Source organism: Pimephales promelas, chromosome 1, assembly GCF_988280905.1.
Source record: "Pimephales promelas chromosome 1, fPimPro1.hap1.1, whole genome shotgun sequence".
Lineage (NCBI taxonomy): Eukaryota > Metazoa > Chordata > Actinopteri > Cypriniformes > Leuciscidae > Pimephales > Pimephales promelas.
This window is the reverse complement of record NC_142769.1, coordinates 826,776-840,261: the sequence shown is the minus strand read 5'-3', so window position 1 is coordinate 840,261 and position 13,486 is coordinate 826,776. Positions and strand designations below refer to the sequence as shown.

At 37.7% G+C, this 13,486-nt stretch overlaps 2 protein-coding genes across 6 annotated transcripts in view; one reads left to right on the top strand and one right to left on the bottom strand.

Annotated features, from left to right (window-relative positions):
• The window catches only part of pde5ab (phosphodiesterase 5A, cGMP-specific, b), a 45,806-nt gene extending 42,112 nt beyond the window's left edge, over positions 1 to 3,694 (top strand). For all 5 annotated transcript variants that reach the window (XM_039690875.2, XM_089132150.1, XM_039690874.2 and 2 more), the window contains exon 21: positions 1,270 to 3,694. In XM_039690875.2, the coding sequence (XP_039546809.2) occupies positions 1,270 to 1,392 (123 nt within the window). In that variant the 3' untranslated portion in view covers positions 1,393 to 3,694. The remainder of the gene's footprint in view (positions 1 to 1,269) is intronic.
• A 1,608-nt stretch (positions 3,695 to 5,302) lies between these two features.
• On the bottom strand, positions 5,303 to 9,032 carry mad2l1 (MAD2 mitotic arrest deficient-like 1 (yeast)). Its single transcript, XM_039690755.2, has 5 exons — positions 8,856 to 9,032; positions 8,052 to 8,198; positions 7,842 to 7,962; positions 7,093 to 7,196; positions 5,303 to 5,594 (listed from the first exon to the last, which is right to left on the bottom strand). The coding sequence occupies exons 1-5, from the start codon at positions 8,917 to 8,919 to the stop codon at positions 5,422 to 5,424; spliced, it is 609 nt and encodes a 202-aa protein (XP_039546689.2). The 5' UTR covers positions 8,920 to 9,032; the 3' UTR covers positions 5,303 to 5,421.
• Between the last annotated feature and the right edge of the window lie 4,454 nt (positions 9,033 to 13,486).

Below are 13,486 nucleotides of genomic sequence, written 5' to 3'. Positions count from 1 at the left end.
ATCCATCCATCCATCCATCCATCCGTTTTTCCATCTATCCATCTATCCATCTATCTATCTATCTATCTATCTATCTATCCATCCATCTGTTTTTCCATCAATCCATCTGTTTTTCCATCCATCCATCCATCTGTTTTTCCATCTATCCATCTATCTATCTATCTATCTATCTATCCATCCATCCATCTGTTTTTCCATCCATCCATCCATCTGTTTTTCCATCTATCCATCTATCTATCTATCTATCCATCCATCCGTTTTTCCATCCATCTATCTATCTGTTTTTCCATCCATCCATCCATCTGTTTTTCCATCCATCCATCCATCCATCCATCCATTTTTCCATCCATACATCCATCCATCCATCCATCTGTTTTTCCATCCATCCATCCATTTTTTCCATCCATCCATTCATCCATCTGTTTTTCCATCCATCCATCCATTTTTTCCATCCATCCATCCATCCATCTGTTTTTCCATCCATCCATCCATTTTTTCCATCCATCCATCCATCTGTTTTTCCATCCATCCATCCATTTTTTCCATCCATCCATCTGTTTTTCCATCCATCCATCCATTTTTTCCATCCATCCATTCATCCATCTGTTTTTCCATCCATCCATCCATTTTTTCCATCCATCCATCCATCCATCTGTTTTTCCATCCATCCATCCATTTTTTCCATCCATCCATCCATCCATCTGTTTTTCCATCCATCCATCCATTTTTTCCATCCATCCATCCATCCATCTGTTTTTCCATCCATCCATCCGTTTTTCCATCCATCCATCCATCTATCTATCCATCCATCCATCCGTTTTTCCATCCATCCGTCCATCCATCCATCTGTTTTTCCATCCATCCATCCATCCGTTTTTCCATCCATCCATCCATCCATTCATCCATCCGTTTTTCCATCCACCCATCCATCCATCTGTTTTTCCATCCATCCATCCATCTATCTATCCATCCATCCATCCGTTTTTCCATCCATCCGTCCATCCATCCATCTGTTTTTCCATCCATCCATACGTTTTTCCATCCATCCATCCATCCATCCATCTGTTTTTCCATCCATCCATCCGTTTTTCCATCCATCCATCCATCTATCCATCCATCCATTCGTTTTTCCATCCATCCATCCATCCATCCATCTATCTGATGGCTCAAAAGCCTTCAAACATTAAGTTTTTTAAACGCTTTTAATCTCTCAAGTCTGTCTTCATAACGTCATCTTCTTCTCCTGCTGTCCTGTGCTTGTGTGCGCAGGCGCTGACGGGTCTCTCGGAGAACTGCTCCCCCCTGCTGGAGGGATGTAGGAAGAACAGGCAGAATTGGAAGCTTCTCGCTGAACAAGGAGAAGAAGGAGCTCTGCTGAAAGAAGGACTTTAAACTCCCCGTCTCCCTCAGACTCTTCGCATCATTCCCTGGCCTTCCCCAGAGACTGAAGGACTGCAAGACTGGTGTGACGACAGCACGCTCGAGGAGGCTTGGGTGAAAGATGTATCAGAATAAAGTCACTTCTTGAATCGAGGTTGATGTGCGATAAAACACTTGATGATCCAGCGGATGAAGAGACGTGCTTTAAAACTGTCACTAAAACATCTTGACTCATTGGAGGAATGTTCCAGGTTCATTACAAGTATTTGTGAAATGCTGTTACCACAGAAAATCATTTCATCACAAAAAACGTAGGCTGTAAAAAAAAAAATTGTAGTTTTTGTGATGCCCAAAAGTGGGCGGAGCTGGCCGTCGCCATCACGTTAGCGCGTCACTCGCGAATGACTGAAAACGAGGCGGATTAGCTGAGGTAACGTGATGCTAATGTTAGCAGACAAATGGCTAGTGACATCAGTGGCAATCCACCTGTCACTCAAGTGGCCACGCCCTTAATTATGCAGAACTTTAAGGCTTAATATAATTCAAACGGATGAGTTATAAAAATATTCACCCCCTCACAGTCGTCATGAAGGGAAACATTAGCGATATATACCAAAGCCACTTTTAACACCAGACTGTAAACATGTTTTATTCTGCTGTAAAGTTGGTCATTTTAACATGCAGGTCTATGGGATTGAGTCTCTTCTGCAGCGCCTCTAGTGGCCAGTGGAGGAACTGCAGGTTAACTCTTTCAGTGTTGGATTCAAGAGAGAGACCGGGAGGTTCTGCTTGGTAAAAACAAACAACATTAAATAGTACAGTACACTGAGTCCGAAAGTTTCATATGCGTTGTTTCATATTCGTCATTCGGTGACCCCCGAATTTTCACTACACAGAAATACGTAGAAAACGGTCTGAATTTTTTTTATGACGGGCGAAAGTTTCGGAGGCAGTGTGTAAACATGATTGACAAAACATGAGGTCGTATTTATTCTTTAAATCAAATCAAATCAAAGTTTATTTATAAAGCACCTTAAAAAAAAACGAAAATGTACACGATTTAACGTGCGAAAATTTCAGACTCTAATGGGCAAGACATTCCAAAGGCAGAAAAGTCGTATTTTTCGAACCTGTGACCAATCGTGTTAACGTGTTTTGTAGCGTTGAGCAATGCAGCCAATCACAGGCATGTCTGCTGATTTCTTGAACGCAATGGCCAATCAGAGCCATTCGTGAACATTGTGTCTGTCACGTGACAAATGAACGAAAGATTCGGAAGGTTTTGTGTTCCATGTCAATTATCTCTGGCTGTTTTATAATGATTTCTTAATTCAGAACGTGATCACGGTTGCGTCGGTGGATGTGTTCGGGGAATTCGGCCGTTAAAAGTATAACATTTAAATGAACTATGAACAAATCTTTAATCGAGTCATTTCATTCATTTAAGTGGCTTTAAATGACTCGAATAAAGATTCATTCATTTTGAGAGTCAGTAATCTTTTCTTCCTCTGATTATAACAAATAACGTGTAGAAACGGTGTAAATAAGAGATTCGTTGATTAAAACGGACGAACTAAGACGTTTATCTTTGCTCGCTTTCTAAGAAATAATCCATTCAGAAGTTAAACGCATGTACTCACGGATTAGCTCTGGAAACTGCGATGAATGACGGCGATAATAACCATTAATCCGAGATGTAGAGTTAAACGAGTGTATGTTTTTAAAATCTAAATAATTTCTCGTGGTAATCGACAGCATATCCACTCGTATTGAGTCCAGAATGTTCCTGGTGTGTTTGTGAAGCTCTCACTGAATTACTGATATACGCACATCTAAGTTTGCTATATTGCACTGTTAGCGTAAGCTGATATTTAAACGAACACGTTGAATACAGTCGTTTTTCACTGTTTAAACTCTTTCACGTCACTTTGTAAAATACCTTTATATCATGTTGTAGATTTTTTGTTTTGTTCACTTGCATTGCATACTTGTGATATGTGAACTTATTTATCATCTGTTACTCAAATGTGTGTTAATTTAATTAAATCACAGCAAGTACTTGTATTGGGATGGAAATAAGATGTCTGTAGACATGTAAAGTTCAAAAAGAAACCTGGTCTGGATCTAGTCATTTCAATTCAAGTTATTATTTTACAATATTTAATGTGATATGTAGGCCTTAATTAACTCTTTACCTCCCAGCATTTGTTTTTTTTTAAAGTTGCCAACTTAATTTATGCATATTTTCACAAAACGTTTATGGCCCCAGAATATTGTTGTATGAATATATAAACATTAAATGCATCAAAAGAAAGTCCTGGGTCGACATTTCTTTCCGTAACGTTTAGATTTTTATGCTTTTGATGGTCGTGTAATTTCACATGTTTCTGCTTCTTCATTTGTGTTTTTGATGCTGAGATTCTGTCAGATGCGTGACAGCGCCCTCTAGTGGATAACGGTTAAAGCGCAGAAAACTCGTCAGTGACGGGAAAGAGTTAAAAGCACTTTAACCCACTCTATGGTATGCATTATGTTCTGAAATATTTTATTTTATTACATTAAATAGTCAATCTTACAAATCAAACAAATTTGGGGGGAAATGTTACCATATGGCAATGTTGTACCGCAATGGAAAATGCTTAAAAAAGTAGTTTCTTTCTATACAATTATGATTTTCTTTTCTTTTTTTTTTTTTGAACGAAATGCGCCCACATTCAAGTCAAAAAAAAAAAAAAAAGCTAGAATAAAATGGCTTTTATTTGTTTGTTTAAAGCAGAGGATCTGTTTTTTCATTTGATTGATATTCATACAACATATTCTGGAGGCCATCAAAATTTGGTTTAAAAAAAATCAGAAACCCTGGGGATGAAAGAGTTCAAATAGAGATAAATCAACAAAATATGAAGAAAAAATATGTAGAATAAAAACTTAAAAGTACAGCATTTCACACATACTCCTCTGGTTACTTAAAGCGGTGATATAATGCCCTTTTCACAAGATGTAAAATAAGTCTTTGTGTAGTGATCGTGTAAAAAGTATGTTAAGTTTTAGCTCAAAATACCCTACAGATATTTTCATACAGCATGTTAAAATTTTACCTTTTTTGAGGGTCAGTAAAAACATGTTGTTTTGTGTGTCCCTTTAAATGCAAATGAGTTGCTGCTCCCGGCACAGGGGGTGGAGCTTCACGAACACGTGAGTGTCAGAGCCGTTGAAAAACTCTCTGGTGTATGTGTGTGTGTTTGAGCTCAGATTACCTCAAACATTTCAAAAACTTTTGCCTTTTATGATCAATCCAGAGTCCGATAATGATGGAGACCGGAGAAGTGACGACATGTAGACAACAGGACATTTCTGAATGGATAGTTGGTGAGTTTATGAAGCTAACTAATCTTCTAGTCACTCATTAGCATATTCTGTTTTCGCGGAGTTTCTTAACGATGCCACTAACCGGGAGGAAGTTCATGTAGTTCCACCAGCCGTTTGTTGTAGTCCTTTAAAAGTAATTTCTTTAAAAGCTAATCTCTCCTTGAGCGTTGTAACTTTGCAGATGTTTATGCTCAAACAGCAACATTACACACTAGCTACAGTTAGAAAAATGAAATCCTAATCAACCACCGCTTTAGGATATAAATCTTGGCTCTTCTGACGGGAATGATGCCTGAGGTGTTTCTCTCGTCGACATTAACACACTGATGTCCACACACTTTATGCTGATCCACATCTTCATAATCGAGTCCTTCGCGTCTCTGTTCAGTGTAATTAATGCGACACTAAAGCCTTCATTAACCTCACACTCGATAGACAAATAAATACGTTTGAATTTGGGAACACATTTATCTTGACAGGCTCGATATGTAAAGTTAGATCTGTGTCTCCATCTAGAGGAAACTGCGAGTAATCAAAGAAATGCAGTACAATCTTGGAAACAAGAAATTTATTTTCTGTATTAGGAAATACAGTCTTTAAAACAACAAAATAAGAAATAAGCTTTATATAGATATATACACAGGACTGAAGACACAGCGAGCGCCGGCGCGATCACACGGAGTTTGTCCTCTTGTAGGCCACCATACTGTTGACCTTGTGAATGGAGGTGGTGAAGGAGCGCAGGCGCACCTCCTCTGATTGGTCGATGAGCTGCGGGCCTGACTCCTCCCACTGCTCCGGCACCTGCATGTCTTTATCCGTGTAGATCAGCAGGTCGAACGCGCCTGAAGAAGAGGTGTTGGTCAGATCGTAATATAACTTCAATGTGCTTTAACGTTTGAATCAAACACTGTAATTACATCTATAATGACACGGATCAAACACACCGCTCCTGAACGAACAGGACATATGATATAATATATATATAAGGTAACAATATGGGTGAAGATTTGGTACCCGGTTATTGTAAAATAAAGTACTTCCTGTTTTGCAATACATCAACACAAGTAAACTATACTTAATCAGACACAACATAGTAGTTAGACACCTAATATAAAGTGGGGCCAAAAAATTTGCATATGCAAAATTGCTGAGATTAAACTAATCACTGGCACAATTTACCCTCAAAAACCTTCATTTCTTTACCACTGAAGAAAAAAAGAACATCTTGCAGTCCCTCCAGAAAAACGCATGATTTAATGCATAATCAGCCGAAGTCCGTATATTAATGCACGTTTCATATACGCCGCACTAATTGCAGATTTATGTGCAAAATATTGCGTGATTTCATAATCCTCGCATTTTCGTTGTAAAAAGTCACGTATCTTAACAGAAAGTTAAATGTTGCGTTTGCTTCAGACGAGAGCCACCGTTTTCCCCGGTTGCCATGGGAACGTTATGAAGTGACATCGAAAAGCTGTAAAACAGGAGCAAACTTTATATTTTTTATATTTGATTTATTAATTTTTACAGAAGTTGTAGCATATTCCTTGTGTAAAGATACAGAACTCTTAGATAAAACTGAAATATTCCAGCACTTTCTGTGATGTCTATGGTTTATGATAAGTATTAAGAAATTACTCTTTACTTTAAGGAGCCGAGTGAGAACGGTGTTGGGGAATCGCTTTTTTTTTTTTTTCCATTAAACCACAGTTTTTGCAAGTTCCCGCAAAGCATAAATTTGCATAAATATCCCATCGCATTTTTAAAGGTACGGGCCGCGTAATCAAGGATTTTTGCCCGTAACAATCACAAAAAAAACCTCCATGTTTTTCTGGAAGGACGTGAGGAGAGTAAACAATCAGGAGTAGAGCCTGGCCGATACCGATACAAATATTTTTGGGTTTTAAAATCCGATATATCGGCCGATATTTTATTTATTTTTTTAAACTGGAGATGATAGTCACAAATTTTGTCATGCTTATTTGAGTTAAGAGAACTGATGGGGATGATCTTTTAATTGTTATTCAAACAATGTATGTATCGTGACCAACTCAACGAGTGTTGCCAACAGGAACGGTGTAGAGCGCCCTCTGGTGGACAAACTATACAACTCCAACACTCATGACATGGTTCAAGCGTGTTTCGTCCGTTTTTATTTTATTTTTGAAATATTCATTTATCGGCCATTATAACTGCCGATACCGATAGTTCTGAAAGTTCCTAATATCGGCCGATAATATCGGTCTGCCGATATATCGGTCTGGCTCTAATCAGTAGACTATTAATCCTCCTGTGTATGGTTATGGCCCCGCCGTGACCCCGTGACCCGGCTGTACTCACAGGCCGTCTCCAGCAGCGGCAGGAAGGTGACGGTGGCGGTGACCTGCCGGATGACCGAGCGGATCTCCTCCTGGATCGCCTTCATGGACTTCTCCCGGGGAGCACTGCAACACACACTTATGAACATTCATATTCGCAAGACAGCATTCAAGCTAAATCGGTTCACGTCACGGCTAGGGCTGCGAATCCAATACTTGATATGATATTTAACATTTTGATTCCTCTTATTGATTCCTTTGTGAGCATTTCAATATGACTTCAAACCACTGAAGTGTTTTCAGAGCTACACACACACGTAAGAGTATATCCGCGCAGCTCTTAAAGTGACAGCGTCTCTATAATAACACTAATCAAACTACAAAAGACACGTGTTTGAGTGATTATTTAAGTAACAAAAAAATCACTAATGTAGCTTTATTTTATTATTATTAATTTCTGTAAATTAATACTGAAAATTTTAAGACCCTTTCTTTCAATCGTATCTTTGTTCAGTTGCATCTATTTGTTGTGATTGCCGTTTTTTTATTAATAACTAAGTGTTTGTGTCTTTGTAATGCTTGAAATGTATGCTAGTTGCTTTTCTTTAGTCTGTTGATTTGTGTTCGTGATATTCCACTACAATTAAATGTTTTATAATATTGATATCGAAAAGAATCGGGTCTCGTTTGAATGACCGATTCGTCGCGGCGATTGAATGTGAAGATGATAGCGAGTGTTTATTCTGACGCGAGACGGGTTCAGACTCGTACCCGCTCTCCTTCGCCGTCTTGTCACACTCGATGTCGAACTGCCATCGCTCCAGGACCTCGTTGGTCTCCAAACACGTGATCACGACCACCAGCTTCTGAACGGTGCAGTCGAACAGCCACTCTGCGGAGAGACGGACACACTGAGCACACACACCGGACCAGAGAACACACACGACAGCAGACTTGTGTGTGTTTGTGTGTGTGACGCACCTTTGAGTTGTGTGATGACGTTGGTGAGGTAGTTCTTCAGCTTGGAGTCGGTGGTGAGATGGAGACTCATGTCGTATTGTGTGACTCTGGTGAAGGTTTCTGCTGGATAAATCCCTCGCTGGTAGAGAATACTGTTGATCCCGAACGCTACACACACAAAATATATATTATTCATTTATTTAAAATAGTAGTTATTTTCTGGAACAGACACAAAGCACATTACTGCTAACTGTATATAGTAACTGTACAAACGTTCTGTCTTGTAGAAATTGTTAGTAATATTTCAATAGTAACGTTATTTCAACACTATCAAATATGATCATCAGGCTTTTAAAGGAAAGTTTACTGTCAGATATTTATATATGCATTTTATGCAACTAGATACTTTGCTATACTTTAATTGATTTATTTTATCATACTTTTTGGCCACAAAAATATGAGTTTAGCAACAAATCGCATATTTTGAGCCTTTGAATAAATTTCACTGTTTTTTTCCTTCTCGAGTTTGAACTCCATAATCTATTTAAATTAATTTGATAGTCTAAATGTCTAATGTTTTTTTTTTTCATTAGATTTTTCCGACTATTTCATGTCAAGGGGGTTAACGATTACATATTATTAGCATCTTAAAACCACAAGTTTGAGATTAAAACAGCAGTCAACTTTAACAATGGCACGAGACTCTAGAAACAATATTCGCACGCCCCAGGATGCAATTCGAGTTCAATTCTATTTCTATTGTGACCACGACAAACATTACAGACGCCATGAAACGCATCGATCTGTCCGAAAATGAGTACTTACAGAAAAATTCGGCAACAAGTTCCGCACTCCCCTTCAGAGTGATTCCCTTCAGCGTCTTAGACATCTTGAATTGAGTTTAGATTCGGTAAGTTTGTGTATAAATTCAGTCCTCGTTGCTAGAGCTTGTTTTCTATTAACCGCCGACCAGTTTGAAATGAATCTGACGCTGCGTGTGACGTCGACGCACGCGTCATTATGACAGCTCATGTTCAACGAATCAACGCTCAGGAAAAAAAAACATCACGTTCAGATTTCGGTTTAAGTTTTGTATCAAAATTATTTTGACCACGCAACAATTTACAAAGGTTGATAATTATATAAAAAGCAGAAGAAGCCTGAAAAATGAAGTAAATTGGGAATGCTTTAATTCTCTTATTTTACTGTTTCTATTAAATATTTAAATGTTGTTATTTTTTTTTAACTTAATGAATTTTTCAGCCTTTTAAATTTTGTATGGTATTATCAAAGACTTAAGATTTGCTAAAACGGCGCTGTTATCAAAAATATATCAGAGATGCTTCATTAGTGTCTGTTTTGAGCCGTCCGCCATATTGGAACGGTCAAATCCGGTCCGTGACCACTTTAGAGCAAAGTTGACTGCTGCGTCGGCTCGGACAGTCTGCAATAGACATTATCAGATGATTTTTAACACAATTTAGTTTATCATTAATGTGTTAATTCCGCAAATATATAATGCTTATTGACTTATTTTCCTATTATCACTGTAAAGCGGCTTTAGAAAAAATCTACATTGTTAAAAAACGCTATAATGAAAACTTGATCTACACTTAAAACACAAATCATCTGGAATTTACAGCTCGGTTGTTTTTCTGCCATAGACTGCACAAAGCTGCGAAATATTAGATAAAAATTCATTGATTTCTTAGTGTAACATGACAGCATTATGTTAGCCGGTCCAACATGGCTGACGCATCGAATTTGAATTTAAACTTTTTTTTATTTAATTGTTTGTTCCAGATTACATTCGTCTGACAGCAGAACTGACTACTATAATGGGAATGAACTAGTGACAGAACTATTTGATTCAAGACACTGGCTCAGAAGAAATCACGCCATGTATACATGAAAACAATCATAGAGAACACTAGCCACATGTATGGAGTGAAAGATGTTAGCGACTTCATGGCGAAGTTAAAGACTTTGACACAAGGTGGAGTCACTGCAGGGCTTTTGCACCCCGAGGCTGATTCATGTCAGTTGAATTTGAGATTTTATGGAGTCCCTGAAAGTGAGAGAGAAGATATTTGAGGAAACATCATCCATCTCTGCCAGATTCTTGCCAGAAGCTAAAGACAAACCTCCAGCTGTCAGTTTATTGCCCGGGTCGACAAGGAGTCATCGTCTAATATACCTCTCGTCTCTGTGTGTTTTGTCAAGATTAGGAATTGTTTCGATTATAAAGTAGTTTTTTTTTTATTTTTTTTTATTTTTTTTTTATTATGCAGACAAATCAAGACATTAATATACAATACAATAAAAAAAAAAAAAAAAAAAAAGAGGGTTACATTCCCTAAACTAAAACAACATTAAACAAGCTTAAATGATCGACAATAATGCAGATTATAAAGTAGTTCAAATTAATTTTTGAAAACCTGATGACGCCCTCTAGGGGAGGAGCCTGTCAAAATAATTTAGAGTTCCGTTTCTATGGTAACACGACATCCAATGTTTTCACAGGATAATATTTTGAGTGATACCTAATTTATGATGATTACTAAAATATAATATGAAAAAAGAGCGCCAAGCGTCCCGCTAGTGCATGAACTGTAGTTTGTCACACAGACATGAACTAAACCCAAAGCTTGAAGGATATTTCACCCAAATATGAAAATTCTGTTATAATCGACTTACTCACAAGTTGTTCCAAACCTGTATGAATTTATTTCCCCAGTTAAACACAATAGAAGATATTTTGAATAATATTGGTAACTAAACAGTTTCTGGTCCTCATTGACTTCCTAAAAATACTATGGAAGTCAATAGGGTCCATCAACTATTTGGTTTCCAGAATATATTAATTTGTGTTAAACGGATGAAAGAAATTCATACAGGAACCACTTGAGGAGGTAATCAATGACAGATTATGAATAAAATATAATTTTTCAAAAATGTGTTTTTTTTTTTTTTACCATTCGTTTTTTATGCTCTAAACAATGTGGTGACATGAAAAAAATAAAAAAATAAAACTAAATTCCTAGGTAAATATTCATTTTTGGGTGAAATATCCCTTTAAGAAGAGTTGTTGTGAGTTGTGCCATTCCCGCCACTACATCTCCAAGCAAACACTTCTTCTCCGATCTCCTCCAGAACGTTCTCCATTTAATTTTCTCGAATTATTTAAAGAAAAAGAGCAGATTGTTTGTCAGGGAGCTCATCTAAATAGCAGGTAAGAGTTTGAGTTGCACACGAATCCTCCTGGCATCCAATCAGATCTTGAAGAGCGAGCTGAAAGAAGGCTTTACTGTACGACTACATAGCGCTCATTCATCTGATTACATTACAACACGACTCTAGTCTACACACACACACCGCGGCTCTGTGGTTATAAATAGTGAGCTCTCTTCTCTTGTAAAGCAAGGGGAGCTCGTGGGGAAGTGTGTGTGACACTTGCCGCGTGCCGGAGCGAAAGCAAGAGTTTTCTCAGCTGTGGTGAAGTCCTCACACACACACACACACACACACACACACACACACACACACACACACACACACACACACACACACACACACACACACACACACACACACTCTCTCTCTGCTCGTGCACGTACTCGAGATATAACGTTAAGTGTTACGTTAGTAGATCTACACACTGAACCTCGTGTTCTGCTCAAAGCTTCCCCTGCTTTCATACTCGTTTTTTGTACCTATAAATTCCCATAGATTGCACTTAGCATAAACGTGTATTCAAGATACACACCTTTTCGTCTCACACACTCCTCTGAACCCCCTGGAGCCTCGTGTTTCAGTGACTGTAAACACACTGCGTTAAACGTTAAAAAAAATGAAATACACACATGCAAATACGACTGTGTCATCGATTCAGTGGCATAAAATTATATGAAAACGTGTTTTGGTTTTAAAAACATTGTTTCCCTCTCCTTTTTTTTCTCAATGTAAGAACCACTTTACACCATATTATAAATGATGAATGTCATTCTCTGTTAGCTGACTGCTATTATTAATATTCTGTGACTGTATTTGGGCATATGGACTTTTGTTTACATATTTCAGAAGATGAGCTCCATATGTAATGGCTTAGAAAGCTGCCTTTTGCTTGCTCACCCGAGGATATTAGGATATTGGATTGTGCTTGTTTTACTGTTTTTTGTAAAGATGATGGAAAGAATGCTTGGCATTACAAAGCAAAAATGTTTTGTCTGAAACACACTTTTCCTTTGTTAAAGATAAGATCTCTCTCTTCTATCGTCTCTCCCTGCTCTAACTCGTTTCATATCCGTTCAGTGCATTGGAAAAATTATTATTTGATAATCTTATCTAAATCACTGAAGTTTTGCCCACAACTGGAATTGGGTGTCATCTCCACCGATTCACTATGCACAGGCCTCTGAAAAGCATAACAGGATAAAATCTTTGTCGAAATAGAAAAACAGAAACAAAAAAGCTTTTGAACACACACTTCTGGTGCTAATGTTTTAAAGTAGATCATTGGTTAATATTACACAATGCAAGTATTGTCTGAAAAAGAACAAGATAAAAATAAGATCATAAGATTGAATTATTTTGAGGAAATATCTATGATAATAGTTTTTATAGTTATTTGACAAGCTGATATAAAGCATGATTATCAAATCTACACCCAGAAAGAACAATGTTACCGCCATAACGTCACATTTCTTAGTCTATTTGGTTAAACACAGGGATAAAGCTGCAATAATAATATCGGCTTGTAAAGTCGTGATGGGACAAATATTGTTATTTTTATTATTATGTCAATTCATATTCGCACAACATAATAAAAAAGAAGCCATTATAATAATGGATGAAGTGAGTATGTTCAGACATTACGTGTACAGTACTGATGGATCTGGAGCTTTATGTCTGGCACACGTCTATCATGTTCATCAAAACACTAAAGATTTCAATAAACTGCATGCCAGACTTCAGTCAAATATGAAAACAAAACAGTATTGTTTAGGGTCGGTTGAGTCCAGACATGTTGAGTCTGTGCAAGCGTTAGAAACTCTGCTTTTCAGGATAAACCCTTTAGAAATAGGGTGAGATGGGAGATGGGAGAAAGAGTAACGATCAGTATGGCGGGATAAGCCCCGCCCCCCTCAAAATAAAAGAGCCAATCGCTGCGTGGTAAAATAATCGCATCACGGCAGCGTTAGAAGCTCCGCTTACGATAAAAACAGTCAAACTTACGTGTATAGTTGTATACTAGAGCCCGACCTATAAAGGATTTTGAAGGCCGATACCGATACAAATATTTTTGGGTTTTAAAATCCGATATATCGGCCGATATATTTTTTTTTTTTTAAATATTGTTGGATTTCACACACGTGTAAAAAAAAAGCTAACTTTTCTGCACAAGATACGTTTGATACTTTTTCTCTATGTCTAAATGTTCACTCCTCGCAAGTATA